The 13552-nt window shown below is 40.0% G+C and overlaps 1 protein-coding gene across 4 annotated transcripts in view; it reads left to right on the forward strand.

Annotated features, from left to right (window-relative positions):
• Positions 1–13552, forward strand: part of PTPRK (protein tyrosine phosphatase receptor type K) — a 389066-nt gene that overhangs the window by 189976 nt on the left and 185538 nt on the right. For all 4 annotated transcript variants that reach the window (XM_063124699.1, XM_063124696.1, XM_063124697.1 and 1 more), the window contains exon 4: positions 12165–12246. In XM_063124699.1, the coding sequence (XP_062980769.1) occupies positions 12165–12246 (82 nt within the window). The remainder of the gene's footprint in view (positions 1–12164; positions 12247–13552) is intronic.

Below are 13552 nucleotides of genomic sequence, written 5' to 3' on the forward strand. Positions count from 1 at the left end.
TCCTCTCTCGTGCAAGCCCTGAGTCATTACTGACTCTTGGAGGGATGCCAGCTTTCGTTGATGTTTTCTTGGCAGGCCTTATAGCGGGGTGGTTTGCTGTTGCCTTCCCCGGCTGGTATTACCTTTCCCCCAGCTAACTGGGTACTCATTTTACCGACCTCAGGAGGATGGAAGGCTGAGTCGACCCGAGCTGGCTGCCTGAAACCAGCTTCCGCTGGGATCGAACTCCGGCCGTGGGGAGAGTTTCAGCTGCAGAAACTGCTGCTTTACTGCTCTGTGCCACATGAGGCTCGTGGGTGACAATACAGGGCCCCAAAACTAATTTAGTTCCAGGAACGTGCTATCATCTTCCAGACCAGAATACTCAGGGTGACCTTGATATGGAAAACGAAATCAGGGAGTGAGCAGTGAAATGGCCAAGTTTTCCGATGACGGATATTGTTTACTTGGACTTCCAAAAGGCTTTTGATAAACCCCCTCACAAAAGACTCCTGAACAAATTTAGCAGTCATGAAATAAGGGGAGAGGTCCTATTACTATTACAGGATCCGTAACTGGTTAAAGAACAGAAAGCAGAAGGTAGGAATAAATGGTAAATACTCCCAATGGAGGGAAGTAAATAGTGGCGTCCCACAGGGATCTGTATTAGGACCAATTCTTTTGAATTTGTTCATAAATAATCTGAAATTAGGAGTGAGCAGTGAAGTGACCAAGTTTGCCATGACACCAAATTATTTAAGGTGGTTAAAACAAACAGGGATTGTGAGGAACTCCAAAAGGATCTCTCCAAGCTGGGAGAGTGGGCATGTGTAAACAAGTGTAAAGTGATGCACGTTGGAACAAAAAAAAAACAACTTCAAGTATAACCTGAGGGGATCTGAGCTGGCGGTTACTGACCAAGGAAGAGATCTTTGGGTTGTGGGGAACAGCTTGATGAAAATGTCAACCCAGTGTGCAGCAACTGTAAAGAAGGCAAACGCCATGTTAAGCGTTATTAGAAAAGGAATTGAGAATAAAACTGCCAGTATCATAGTGCTTTTATACAAATCTATGGTGTTACCACACTTAGAATACTGTGTGCAGTTTTGGTCACCCCACCTAATAAAAGATATCGTAGAGCTGGAAAAAGTGCAGAAAAGGGCAACTAAAATGATCAAGGTACTATGAGGGAAGGTTACAACAGCTGGGATTGTAAGGAAATAAGGAGGCTAAGGGGAGACCTAATAGAGGTATACAATATTATGCATGGTGTGAGAATTTTCCCCCCTCTCCCATTATACTACACCAAGCGTCATCACATGAAGCTGATTGGTGGGAGATTCAGGACAGATAAAAGGAAGCACATCTTCACACAGCTCATAGTTAAACTATGGAGTTCACTACCACAAGATGTTATGATGTCCACCAATTAGGTTGGCTTTAAAAGGGGTCAGGATAAATTCCTGGAGGAGAAGGCTATTAATGGCTACTAGTTCTGATGGCTAGGTGCTACCTCCAGTATTAGAGGCAGTAAGCCTATCTACACTAGTTGCTGGGGAACATGGATGGGAGGGTGCTGTTGCACCATGTCCTCTTTACACCAGTCCTTTTTCAGCTTCACTGGCTGCCAGTCCAGGTCTGGGCCCAATTCGAAGTGCTGGTTTTAACATTCAAAGCCCTAAACAGCTTGGGGACAGGTTATCTGAAGGAATATGTGCCTGCCCAAACCGAAAGATCATCCTCAGGGGCCCTTCTCCGTGATCCCCTGCCAAAGGAAATGAGGCAGGGTGCAACCAAGAGGACAGCTTACTAGCTGTGGCGCCCCAGCTGTGGAATGAGCTCTCTAGAGAGGTTTGCCTGGCACCTATGTTATACCTTTTTCGACGTTGGGTGAAGACCTTCTTAGTTTCCCAGTATTTAACAGTTTATCATCATAGTCTTTTAACCTTACTGTTTTAAATCGGTATTTTAAATCTGTATAAATCTCTCCATTGCTGCTTGGTTTTGCCCTGGTTGTGCTTTTATATTTTATTTTCATTGTGTTTTTATACTATTGTTTGGTTTATACTGTACTTTGTTTTATACTTTAGTTTGTGTCTGATTTGACCCAGCATAGCTCCTCTTATTTTCTTATCTATATGCCTGCTTTCCAAGGTACCACTTGGTAAATAGTCACACATTCGCCCTTATAAGAATTACAGTTTCCAATACAAATAACAAGACATGCCACATTGCAGGATGGAAGCAATACAGAACCTTGATTTTTTTTTATCCTTTTATGGTACTTCAGCTCTAGACCACTCTGTTAACTCATGCTACAGTGTTCATTGAGAAAGAGAGAAGCTCATAATTTCATCTGTTCCCTGTTAGTTTGCTTGAATTGTTGCTCTGCTTTGCTAATTTCATTTCAGCGTATTTCCTGCCAAAATCACTTGCCAAACATTCTGTGGAGGACCATCCATATCACCAAATGATCTTGTGTGAGATTGCATGAGCTGAGATGAAACGGGACACTGAATCTGTGTAATCAGATGCCAGGATTAAAACCGCTTTGTTTGTTTTTAAAATTATTTTTTCTTTAATTTGCAAATGTAACAAAAAGAAAAAGAAAGGGGGAGCAAGTCACAAACGAAAAGGGGGAAAAGGTAGAATATAACATAAAACATAGCCTTACACAATAATCATTTACAATAACATTCATAAACGAAAGAAAAAAGAGAATAAAAAGGATTTGACACTTCTATTTCAAATATATACATTAATATATGCAGTCCAAATATCTAAATATGCATCCATATGAAATGTGATTATCCTTCCAAGCTTGAAGTAGAAATCTCTAAGGGCTCTCAGTGTTCAATTTTGTTGTCCATCCATTAATCTTCACATCATAGGAATATACTTTAAAAGCGTGACAACATCCACAGTTATCACAGATTTTTCAAAAACATTTTTTTCATGAGCAGTAACTTCCAACCAAAAGGAAGTCACTATAGGACTTCATGTGCCTAAATGAGGCATTGTCTGCATTACATCACCAGCATCTAGTGGAGCTAGCCACCTTCTTCTTAGCAAGCCTATGCTAAACATCATTTTTGTTGAATAAGCATCTATTTTAAATCTACAGAAATAGTACATATGGAAGCTAGGGCAACTTTTAATTGATTAGGTTTTATGGGGCATTTCAATTTCCTATTCCATTCCTCTCTAACATTCTGAACAACTGGTCCCAGATCTTTCCCATTTCTTATAATCTCAGTGACACCCTTATCCTCTTCCACACACACAGGGTATGCAAGTAGTTCCTTTTGCTGCAAATGTAATTGTGGAAGGACAAAATCTGAAAAGAAATGTTCAAATCCCTAAAGTGTAGAATAGCTATGTTTCCTGCATAGCTGAGAATAAAATTTGTGAAGCTTTAAATTTATGTCTTTTGGAGTAGTGTGTGTGTGTGTGTGTGTGTGTGTGTGTGTGTGTATATATATATATATATATATATATATATATATATATATATATATATTATGGTTATTGTTAATCAACAGAATATAATTCTGAATTTTTAACCAAAATGCCAGAATCTTGCCAGGTATTTCTCAATATCCCTGATGCAGACAAGTCGACAAATTCTGCTTTACATGAATGTAGCTCATTCAGTTCCTATTTAGCACTTTTTAGTCTTTCATAAATGTGATCAGCCACTATTATCTTCCGCCGAAAGATGAGTTTCCTCTAAGAAAGTGACATCCACTTTTAAGCCTCTTAAGTTTGGAAGCACTTGGCTTTCACTTGTTGGGAGTGCATAGCAAGTACTCCCATGGCATTCGAAGGAATAATATTCAAGGACATAATAACTCACAAATTAGGAACAACCAAAAGAAGAGTACAACAGAAACAATTATATATCTGAAACATCTACTTACGCCCACCATCCCATTGTTGCCACATCATTTATAGCATATGCAGAGCCTTTCAAAAGTCACACGTATATAGAATCCATACATTATATGAATTTGAGGACAACCTACAATTCCTTCTCTAATATATTTCTAAAGCTTTCCATCACCGCAAAACAACCCATGTAAAAAAAACAAGATCACATGTTGCATGTCCAAAGTATCCACGACTGTACTTATGATGCTTATAACAACAAACCAGACATATAAATTGACTAACCCAATGTTAAAAGAAGAAAAAGAAACCAGAAAACAATCAGCCACCCAGTCTATCCCCCCCGCCCCCCCCCCCCCCAATTTCAACAACCAACTAAAAAGACCCAAAACTTGAAAAGGAAAAACAAAAGGGAAAAGAGGTGTGTGTGGGGGGGGGGGGGGAGGAAGTCACACAAATCCCAGTGCTTCGAAACCAGAGGTTTACAACCCCTGTTGAGAACATAAAAGTACCTCTAGCAAGCTCCCTGGATTGATTATCATGAAATACATATAACTGGAGAGCACTTGCTGACCAACCCTGTAAAGACTAATGCTGATTTAGAAATAAAAGGCTGGCCACTTAGCTCCATTTTCAAATCTCAGGAGAAGTGTCTGTGTGTTTTTTAACTAGCAGATCTTTAAGAGCCTAGATTAGAAATTTTCCACCCAAGCGTTTTGATTTACTGTGTTTAAAAATAATAAAAAATAAAAAGACAAAATCCTCTGGGGCTCTGTCAGCAGAAAACGCTACCTCACAGCATTACTTAAGCATTCAAATGGGTGTAATTATGTTTTCATGGTTTCTAAATTAGCTAAGCAAAAATTATCTGGCAGCTTCACATGGGAGATTCGTTTTATTATGTCAACAAAATTTTTGTGGGTTAGGTAAAAAAATACATGTTAAGACACCCCTTCCCATCTTGCTCTTTCAGGGAGGAGCTCATGGTGAAAGTATCTCCTATCTATATAGTTCTTGAAGTGTGTGCGTGTGAGTGAGTGACAGAGAGAGAGAGAGGAGACGAAGAATGAACCGTCCTTCCTGTTGAGGTATCTTCTCTGAATGTGCAAAGAACAAACATTTCTTGAGCTGGAGAAGTGACCTGCAAGCCAACATTTTAGGGACAAAAAAACCGTCTAATTTTAATAAAAACCTACAAACTCTTGCTTAATTTTTTTTATTGCGCTGTGTATTAATATCAGTATAATTTGGATGAAGTTTAAGATTATTATTTTTTGCACTTCATTCAATGTAGTGAAACTTATTTCCAAGTAATTGCGCTGAACACTGTGACCTTTTTGTAAATTACTCAAAAGTGCCAAATATTTATTTTTATTTTTATTTTTATTTATTTACATTTATATACCGCCCCATAGGCGAAGCTCTCTGGGCAGTTTACAAAAGTTAGAAACAATGAACATTAAAAATTTATTTATTTATTTATTTATTACATTTTTATACCGCCCAATAGCCGAAGCTCTCTGGGCGGTTCAAAGCTCTCTGGGCCAGTTCGGCTGCTAAAATCTTAATATCCTCCCCACAGAGTGATAATAACAGCTTTAAGATCATCTCCAGAATGGTATTTCCATTAAAACAGATATACAAAAATTTAAAAGCATAAAAACAATATCTATTTAAAACAACTATTCTGGGGTCAATTAAAAATTCAGCATATGTTGAATTTGAACATATTTTTTTCATCCATGTAGTTTTCCCTTCCATTGGGAAACACACTTTTTTCAAGAAGATCATGCATGTATTACTACTTCAATTCGTATCCGGATGTGATCAAAATTCCCAGCAAGACTAAAATTAAATATACAGTATAATAACATGGTATTGAATGCACGGTTTTATTTGTGTTCCTACAAAGTGGCTGTTCTTCTGCAGTTATGTCCTAAAACTGGCATCCTTAAGACTGATCCTAAAATGTTTCTGTGTCTCCAAAGTATCTCATAGTGGAGGCCTATTAATTACATTAGAACTTGTAGACCTGTAGAGTTAGAGCCTTCTCAGGTGAGCAACAGTTTAGATACTTATGTACACATTTAAGTGTGAAAATAAAGTCTAAGAAACGTTGATCCTCTTTGTCTCTATTGCTTTAGTTTTCTCCAAACTTTTAAAATAATATATGTAGTACGCTTAATAATTCAACTAGTAGCCTAGAAATGGTCCTTGGGTTGCTAGAAGTAGATCGGAATGGGCCAGAATTTCAAGCAAGTGAAGTAAAAAACAGCACGAAGGGCAAAACTAATTTCATTTCCAAGCTGAAGGTGTAAGTTTGCTTCCATATTGTCATGGTAGCAGTTCCTTCTGTATCCAATCCCTTAACACAATTCTTGACACCAGGCATTAGAACTGACCTGCATCTGAGCTCAGGTTTCGGATAATTAAGCTTGCCAGAATCCATCTTTTTCTGTAGACAGAAAGAAATGATTTGCCGGCTGAATGATTTGCTGAAATGATAAGGACAATTAGATCTTGGGCAGTTGCAGATTCTGCCTTTCTGCTCATCTTAATGATGTATACCAGAGCCTAGCAGGGGAGAGTAAAGTCCAAGGGAAGAAAGGGACCTTTTGTTTGGTCAAAATAAGGCATTTCTACATGTATAGAACTGGATATGTATTTCAGGAAAAGTATCATTTCTATAGATCTTATGTCTATGTATACACAACTCCATTCCACACAGTCAACCATCTACTCCCCAACCTCTCACATCTTTACAATTCATTCTCTTTAGAGTTCATATTTCCTTCCCATGTTCATTGCAAACCCCATACAGAGCGTTCAGCCTAGTACTTTAAAATATGAGATATCTTCTTACAAATATCCAGTCAGTACAATTGTCACACAGTCTTATTTGCCTCGTGTGGCGCAGAATGGTAAGTGGCAGTTACTACAGCCGAAACTCTCCCCACAGCCTGAGTTCGTTCCCAGCGGAAGCTGGTTCTCAGGCAGCCGGCTCAAGTTGACTCAGCCTTCCATCCTTCCGAGGTCAGTAAAATGAGTACTCAGCTAGTTGGGGGAAGGGTAATTGCGACTGGGGAAGGCAATGGCAAACCACCCCACTACAAAGTCTGCCAAGAAAACGTCAGTGAAAGCAGGCATCCCTCTAGGAGTCAGTAATGACTCAAGTGCTTGCACGAGAGGTTCCTTTCCTTTTTTCCTTATTTGCCTGAAGTGTCTACTAAATCAGTACCCAGAGTCTGCTGCAATGGCATCCTATCAGGACTGGAAGTAAAGTACCATCAGGGCTTTGGGTCCTAGAGCAACACCATGAAAGGAGTGGGAGATGTCTCCCCTTCCCTCTTCCTGCAGCTGGAGTTCCATTGCTACTGTTTTGGACTACAATTCCCATAAGGCCCAGCCAGCATGGCCAATGGTTGTAGATGGTGGGAATTGGAGTGCAAAACACCTTGAGGGCACCAGGTTGGTATAAGGGTTCTGGGGCTGGATGCATAAGATGGGAGTAACTCTCCAGCATAAATTTAAATCCAAACTAGAGAACTTGGCTTTTAATGCTCACTTTATTTATTCATTTATTTTTGGAATGAGCATTATGACTCCCTGAAGCTTGTATTCAAGCCTGAATACAGTTAGTTTTACCAGCATCTCTCCTTTTCTCTGTTTCTGTTCCAGTTCTCTGAAGTTTTGTTGGGATCAACAAAGGTTCAAGAGATTATTTTTCCTTCTCTTCTTCTCTAATGGCTTGAGGTCCAGGATACCTTCTCTAATCTAGAGTTAGGTGTAAGCCAGTAGATGTGTGTTACTTGTGCAGAAGGCCAGAGCTGTGGGACAGTAGTTATGCTTGGAAGCACTGGTCCCAAAGGAAGCTTCAAATATTGTAATCTGTAACTAAATAGCCTGGTCTACACATCAAGATGATCAGTGCAGTAAAAGAAATTACTTCAAACTGAAAACTTGGTTAATAAATATTATTTAGCACTATGACAACCACCACCACCCCGCTTATATCTGAGTTAATTGATTCTCAGGGTCATTGTTCACCAGGAAGTCATCACCTTTGTAGCAACTGAGACATATCTTTCCCTTCCCGTCACTAATCTTCTGATGTTCTTTAACTTATGTTGGATTACCTTTCCTTACTATGACCTTCTAGAATGTATCGGTTTGCAGTCCTAACAGTTTTCAAGATACTGGCTCAGTTCAGACAACACGTTTCTCTACACAGTGGGAAAACTCCACTCAGCAATTGGGTTTGTAAGGGGTACTCCCCATACAACATGTTCTAACTCCATTGTTGTGTCACTGTGGGCTACTGTGGAATTGAGTAAAAGGCAACGCGACATTTGATTGATAGTTTCTCTGCCCTCACCCAATTCTCTTGATGGTATCCCATCAGCCACTGCTGCAAAAAAACAATCCCAGCAGCTCTCCTAGAGCAGCACTCCTTTTTGCCGCTCTTGCTGGAGAACTCTGTAGTCAGTGGGAAAAGTCAACTCAATGCAATTGAAAACTCCACAGAGCCCGCCACACAACACGCAACACAACGGTTCTGCAGGAACTCTTCTCTGCACAGCATGGATATTCTGCATGAAGTGTTTTCAAAAAACAACAACACAACACCTCCACCATTGCATGGAGTTTTCTCTCCAGTCAACACATTTCTCAACAGTGGTGTAAGAACTCCACTGTGGAGTTCTAAAACTATTGTTGAGAAATGTGTTCTTTGACCTTCAGGGCTGGTTTATAGACTAGAACTGTGGATTAAAATAGAGTCTCTTTTAATTTGTGTTTGAAAAGAGCATTGCAAAGAAGGGAAGTAGCACTTCTGTGAAAATTAAAAGGTGATATTTGATGGGGTATCACTATGTGATGATAGTAAAATTCCTTTAGTTGCTTAAATGATGCTCTTTGTGTGAAACGTTATCTCAAAAATAAACAAACAAACAAAACAAAACCCAGCAAATTAGAGTGTAGATATAGTGACCAACATAAATGCAAGTTTATCAATTACATTATGAAAAGACCAAGATTTTGGAGTAGATGTCACTTCTGTGTCTCTGGTGTTGGCTGGGAAATTCTTAACTGCTGATTGGAAGTCAATTAGTTGATATATCCCTCCCTTGAGAACTGCTAAAGTGTGTGTGCGCGTTGCGCGCGTGTGTGTGTGATCCTCTCCCCCCCACTCATCTCTCTCTCACACAGCTATTTATATAGACAGAGTAGGTATGATTGTGAGGGACAGCTCAAGATTGGGTAGTTCTGATTCTGGGGTGTCTTATATTGGATTCCTTACACTGTCAATTACCATGTTCATGGCATTAGAGTGAACTTGGCTCTTATAAGTTTTTTTAAAAAAACAGCAACAGATGAACTGATGAACCTTTAGAATGTTGTGAAAATAGAGGAAAGATTTTATCATTATCACCATTGCTTGACTTGACAAAAGATCAATATTTTGCTTATTAATGTTTGTTTTCTGTGTATATAGCACCAAATAGTCCCACAGTTACACGAGAACTTAATTATTTCACTTCTGTAAAATCTTCAGGATCAGTCCTTCCAGAAGTGGAGCAAGTTTTGATTTGTTTTCCCTGGCTTACGCAACTGAGATTTAGTGCTTCCGGTGGGGAAGGGGGTAACCTGAAATGAGTAGAAACACTCATTTCTGGAAGGAGACAGGTTGGCAGAGCTCACCTAAGGGCCGACCTGCCTCCCTCCAGAAACAAATGTTTCTGCTCGTTTTGGGGTTTCTTCTTGTTGTTGTTTATTTGTTCAGTCGTTTCCGACTCTTCGTGACTTCATGGACCATCCCACGCCAGAGCTTTCTGTCGGCTGTCGCCACCCCCAGCTCCCCCAAGGTCAAGTCTGTCACCTCCAGAATATCATCCATCCATCTTGCCCTTGGTCGGCCCCTCTTCCTTTTGCCTTCCACTTTCCCTAGCATCAGCCTCTTCTCCCTGTCTTCTCATTACGTGGCCAAAGTACTTCAGTTTTGCCTTTAGTATCATTCCCTCAAGTGAGCAGTCTTGTGTAAGCAGTGTGTCCCATTTTTGTAACGGAATTGACGGGTCCCATCACTTGCAACAGGGAATCGGCAGGGGTATAAGCACCCTATTGGATACTACCCATAAGAGGGGGTCACTTCATCAAATAACACTTATCTGTATGTGGAGGAGGGGGAGAGAACAACACTTCCTAAAGGTATTTCATATTGGGTTGTGAGAAAGAACTCAAATGCCTATTGACTTGGTTGCGAAAATACTTGCACCATAGCACCCAATTCTGAAGCAAGGTATAGAATTCCAAACATTAAGATTAGACTTTTCAAACTGTGTGAACTTTCCTTTTGTAAATTTCTTTAATATTGGATTGCTCTGGATTACAGTAAAAATGTTTACTGGTACAGACTTGAAATATAGTTGTTTGATAAGTTCATAATGAATTACAAGAATTTTATACTGCACAGATTCTTGTTAGAAGAGGAGCCACAGCAGACATCCTTTCACAGAAATATATGTATATATTCATATTGCATTTGATCAGAAAATTATGTACCAAAAAAAGCACAAATTCTGTGCTCAGAACATATACTAAATATAATGGGTTGGAACTACCTGTGGGATGAACTCTGCTTGCAGGACTCTGTGGTGGTAGGAAGGGGCCTTACATTTGCCTCCAGTGGAGCTTGCGCTGATTCTCAGTCCCTTCTGTGAACAGAGAGAGACCTTCCTTTTGTGGAAGGGGAGGTCTGGATTCAACCCAATATCTGCACATTTGCATAGTTTGTATAGGCATATAATTTCCATGCTTTCGTCTCAACAGTAATTACTTTGGACATATTGTTGCATTGGGTTCATCTGTGTACAAGAGCATGCTTGCCAAACCTTTTCATCAGCAGGAGGAATTTGCTGAGATGTAGAACTTTCTGGAAAATCCTTTGCAAGCTTTTCCAGGCAGGTTCAAGTACCAGGAAGAGGTGACTAAACGGGTACTACCAAAACACAATTTGATTCTGAGAGCCATCCTTTCTAAAGACATGAGAGTGACAAAGCCAGAGACAAGATCCATGAATGTTAAGGGCACCAAATCAGCTCTGCAGATGAAGTGGACTTTAGGACCGCAGGAGTACTCTGATACATTCCCCTTATGCTTTTCTCTGTGTTTGTGTGTTTAAATCACCCTTCCTCAACCAGGTGCCCTCCAATGTTTGGACTACAACTGCTGTCATTCCAGACCATTGGCCATGCTGGCTAGGAAGGTGCCACATAAGAGACGGCAGATTTAAATTATTTCTAATTTTGCCTGTTTTCATACACAGTACGGTTCTTTGCCACTTGGGTAAATTCTACATCTATATTAATTTCTTAACTGCTGTGTTTGTCTCTTTCCCCCCAATCTGATTTCCTCCCCTAATCTTCTTATATTCTGTAGTACCACTTCAGCATAGCACCAACCTGTTGTTTGGGTGCGTGATAAAGATTCTTGCAGCCAACATCCCATGCTGTGGGTCAGAATCTGCACATTCAGTGCCAAAGTAAATGTGCTGTTAAGTCCCTGAACGCAGTAAACATGCAATGGGAATACGGGGAGGAGAGAAGGAGAGTCTCTGCCCCAACCCCGCCATGGTCCCAAGGAAAATCATCTCCCTGAAGCTTCTATTTGTATAGGAAGGCAAGCGCTTCTAAAGCCCTTCATCTTAGGACTTCTTGTTGGTCTATTGTTCAGAGGTCAATTGGGCATTTCTATAGCTATAGCATTGTGTTGCTGCCACTACCTGCTATACAAACAGATTTGGTCAAGGCATAAGAGGAGATACAATACACTTGCCATCATTATTTGTCATGTGCCATTTTTATCTTAACGAAAACAGAGAATGACGATACCTACAAGTGTATTAATCTTGCACTTCCAGTTTCACTGACGAGGTGGTGTTCACCCAAATTACTGAGGCAGGAAATGTGGGGGACTTGTCACCTAAGCAGTGGCATGAAACATTGAAAAATTGTTGGTTCTCTTTTTAATGGAAAGTCCTGGTCCGTTTTCAATGAAATATTTGTTCTAAGGTTTCTGTATGTTAGCGGGCTAGAAAGAGAACGCATGAGCAATGAAGTGTCATTAATTAAGAGCTGATCATTGTATAAATAAAGAACAGCAAAATGATTAAATCTCTTAATGAAATATAGCAAGGACTTCAGCTTTAATGAAAAAATGCAGTCTTCTATCTGCACAGTGCACCGATGGGAATTCTGTTGCAGTGAGTGCTGTAAACATGTTTTCTTTCTTTTTGACAGGTAATATTTGAGGCTGAAGTCTCAGATGGAAGAAATGGCTACATTGCCATTGATGACATCCAGGTTCTGAGTTACCCTTGTGGTAAGTAGTGATTAAGAGTCACATTTTTCTCTGTCTTTTTCAAGACAGGCTCAATATTGTCTAGCTGCTGTTTTCATCATTCAACTCTTGGTGTCCTCCCCCAACTTTTTCTTCTATAACTTTTTAGAAAAGGAAAATGACAGTGTTGAAGTAATGAATTAGTTTAATGTTGTTATCATTATTAACATTCAGTGTTCCTCTTGTAGTTCACAAATGTGTAGCTTACAATTAAAAGTAGATATCTAACATTTTTGTTGTTAGTTAAACTTCTAGCTCATCTTATTCTCAAGGCTCAGGGCAGAGAACAGCATTATATAAAGCCTATCAGTAAAATATCTATTAAAACAGTAAAATTTGCCCCATCCCTATTTTACTGCAGTCCTTAAAAGTCAGCCCACATAGTCTAGTAGCAGCTCTGAAAAATGTCCACTCGCAGACATGGGAATCCATTTCTCTCCATGGTGGGTGAAATTTCACAGTCATGGTGAAGGTGTTGCCTTATGCCCCTGGAATATGAACTCGTCTTACAGATGATGTAGGGCTGGATCCAGGATCTGGCTTCCACGAGAGGCTCATGGCATGTACCTTCACCCAATTTTTAGGCACTAGCCCTCCCTGCCACAGCACAGCTCACTGACTCTGTAGTATTTTCAGGGGATTGGAGGTGCTGTACTTTTTGTATGCCTGCTTTAGATGGTTGGAATACATAGAAAAGAGTCAGTAATTAGACAAGCTGGTGTGGAAGCATGTGGTTTTTCGTGTACTCATTTCCCAAGCAATGTAGGACCTGTTCTTTGATTTGTGCTCAGAAATGGACGGGGAACTTCATTAAATACTTGTGAAATGTTCCCAATGACCCTTCCAGTTAGTAGTCTAATGGCCATATTTTGAAGTAAACGCTGTCTTAAAAGGTAGCTCAATTTTAGCCAACTGTGCTTGGAAGATGGATAGCAATAATTCATTTAAACTTCTTGGGGTGTGTGCGTGTATAGAAATTAGAGACAGGCCAGGTACTAGTTAGGGAAACAGCATCCAGATTTTAGTTTCCTAACCGTGGATGGAATAATGGCGGTCTTGATATGGCATAGCAATCCACACTTCTTTCTAATGAAGCATTGATGACTCAGTGAATGGATGTCTCAGCCAGCTTCTTCCATTTTATCAGTGAGGATGGCTATAGTTTCAGATCAACGTCAACAAGCCTTCATTACAAGATCCATAGGACTATAAATATTACCCTTGATCCTGATAATCAGTGACTATGTGAGTCTCTCCCCCACCCCCCACCCCCGTATTATGGAAATGT

The sequence above is a fragment of the Elgaria multicarinata genome, chromosome 4 (genome assembly GCF_023053635.1).
Source record: "Elgaria multicarinata webbii isolate HBS135686 ecotype San Diego chromosome 4, rElgMul1.1.pri, whole genome shotgun sequence".
NCBI lineage: Eukaryota > Metazoa > Chordata > Lepidosauria > Squamata > Anguidae > Elgaria > Elgaria multicarinata.